This window comes from Scaptodrosophila lebanonensis, unplaced genomic scaffold (genome assembly GCF_003285725.1).
Source record: "Scaptodrosophila lebanonensis strain 11010-0011.00,11010-0021.00 unplaced genomic scaffold, SlebRS2 tig00001410-arrow-pilon, whole genome shotgun sequence".
Lineage (NCBI taxonomy): Eukaryota > Metazoa > Arthropoda > Insecta > Diptera > Drosophilidae > Scaptodrosophila > Scaptodrosophila lebanonensis.
Window position 1 is genome coordinate 6201547 of NW_022060738.1, and position 2455 is coordinate 6204001.

Sequence of the window (2455 nt, forward strand, 5' to 3'; positions counted from 1 at the left end):
TTTTGGCAGGGAGGCTCCGAGCTCTTATCTGTGTAAGAATTATGTACAATAAAGGCGACTAAATCGTAAACTGAAATCCCTTTTACTGATGGAAAAATTATTAAAAAATGTATAATTTTATGAATATTTTTTAATGTTTATTTGTTTTCCAAAAGTTACAAAATATGTTAACATGAAAATAAATATTTTTTATTGGTTAATTTTTATTTTAGATTAAACCGTTTCCATTCTATTTAAGTTCATTTGCATTTAGAAATTAAATTATTAATTATCAGTCCTTACTTCTCTTATATAAAAATAGTACTCTGATATGACTGCTATTGCTTAAAGGGCTTTAACCTATCGACCATTTAATTAAGATCCAAATCATACTGCTCAGTTCATTGACAGCTCTGACACACATATGTTAGTCATAATTCCAATATGAAGCAAGCCTTGTTTTTTTTATCCTTAAAAAAAACAAAGGTCAATAGTAATTTAAAAAAAGATACTTTTACCTTAAAAAATCAAAATCCAATGTAAGTAAATATAGAACCCGTTTGAGAATGCGTAGAACCAAATTTGCAGTAATTATTTGTATCAGTTGTCTCTTTAACGTAAGTCCAGAGGCCGGCGACAGAGTCGCTCAGATTCTGTCACTAATTCAGTCAAATTTCAGCTTATACCCGTGCGAAACGTTTATGGCAGACCAATGCCGGAGCCGCAGGAAGGCCCGCCACAAGAGATACCAACCCAGCTGCCGCCCCTGCCAGAAGAGCCAACTGCGGCGGCTGTGCCTACAAATCTGCCACTTGAGACGGATTTTGTAGAGATCGAGCCAGCCGTCGATTCATTACAGGTGCAAAACAATGGCCTGCGGCTCTTTCCTGGAAACTTTCAGCCTGTAATGAATATACTGACCAACCCAGCCACGGATATTCTCACAACCATTGAAGATGAGAGAGATGAGACAACTTTAACCACGGAGTCTGAGGAAGAGCAAGCGCTTGGGACTGATTTGCAACTGCTCAGAAGAAGTCCAAAGCCCAAAACCAAGAAACCAAGAACAACAACTCTAGAGCCAATTCGGGGCACAGAAAAATCAACCACTACATCAACGTCTTTGTTTACAGAGTTCACCATAACCATACCGAAACAAGCAACTGACTCGCAAGGCAACTGGATAAGGAACGCATGGGGCATTACCTTTGGCAAGGTGTACAAGGATACGCGTTTCAATCTTGGTGGACGATTCACAGTGCCGCGAATGCATTTGGAGTCAAAGCCAGTTCGGGACTATTACCCTGGGGGTCCAAAAGCGACTGTGTGTATTGGCGCATCTACTATTTACAATATACCTAGGGTATATACTTGGCTAAAGCGCAACATCTATAATCTAACTCATGAACATAGGCCAATCTTTTGGGATCTGAGGCGCGAACTCTTCACAAAAGCTGACTCGGAGGAGTGTCATGTCCCGTCACACGATGAGTGGCGGCGCTATTGGGAGTGCGCCATTAGAAGAGATATGCGTGTAGAGTATGCTATCCCCAAGTATCCGCTCCATCAAGTCGGTTACGTGGGTCATTATTGGGGTCCTTGATTTGGTTTATGCTAAGTCGAACAACAGCAAAGTATTACTTTGTTATATACACAGTAGTCTATGGCTCGACTCTGTATTGGTTTTAGAGTTTAAAATTGTTTGTTATACGTTTTGTGTGAGTCAATGAATGGTTGTGGTATTAAATTATGGCATCTAACAAATATAACAAGGGGGCTTTGCCTCTGCTCACTTGGTTCGGAAATGGCGCTATCAAGATTACAACAACAATTGTACACAATTGTACAATTGTATTGTTTCATGATAGATACTTATAAAGTCCATGACATATTAGTGCATTCATTTACCATGGTTAAAGGGGTTCACATTGGTATTTATTTGCGTTATTGGAAAAAAAAGTGTCGAGTGCTGTTCACCAATTTATAGGATATACGAATGGTGACGAACATGTCGGTCCTTTTCTTTATATTTTTAAATCAGTGAAATACCCTGTATCCAGACAAACTTCCCAAACTGAGTTATTTGCGCCTCTAACAGAAGCAACAAGAGAGAACGCTACAGTCGAGCAAGCCCGACAGTGTAATACCCTGTACCCAGGTAAACTTCCGTCACTGAATTGTAAGCGCCCATAGCAGCAGCAAAAAGAGGAAGAAGAAGAGCAGTTTGGGGTTGTATTGTACTGGCGAGAATTTGTTTTGCTAATAACTTTTCTGAGAATTGACCGAATTGAAATAAATTTAAAGTAAATAACTCTATATAGATTGTGTGTGCAAAGTTTGGTTTAGGTAGCATTTGAAATGTGGGAGAAAATTCCAAAAAATTAAAATAAACTCGTCCTTTACCTAGCAGAATCTGCATACCAACTTTGGTTATTCGAGCTTTTATAGTTTCTGAGATCCTTGCGTTTATCCAGAC

General features: G+C 39.0%; 1 protein-coding gene across 1 annotated transcript; it reads left to right on the forward strand.

The window, feature by feature from the left end:
* The first annotated feature begins 458 nt into the window (after window positions 1–458).
* LOC115630684 lies at window positions 459–1745 on the forward strand. The gene is made up of 2 exons (XM_030527331.1): window positions 459–596; window positions 659–1745. Exons 1-2 carry the CDS (start codon window positions 546–548, stop codon window positions 1580–1582), a joined length of 975 nt encoding a protein of 324 aa, XP_030383191.1. The 5' UTR covers window positions 459–545; the 3' UTR covers window positions 1583–1745.
* The last annotated feature ends 710 nt before the right edge of the window (window positions 1746–2455 follow it).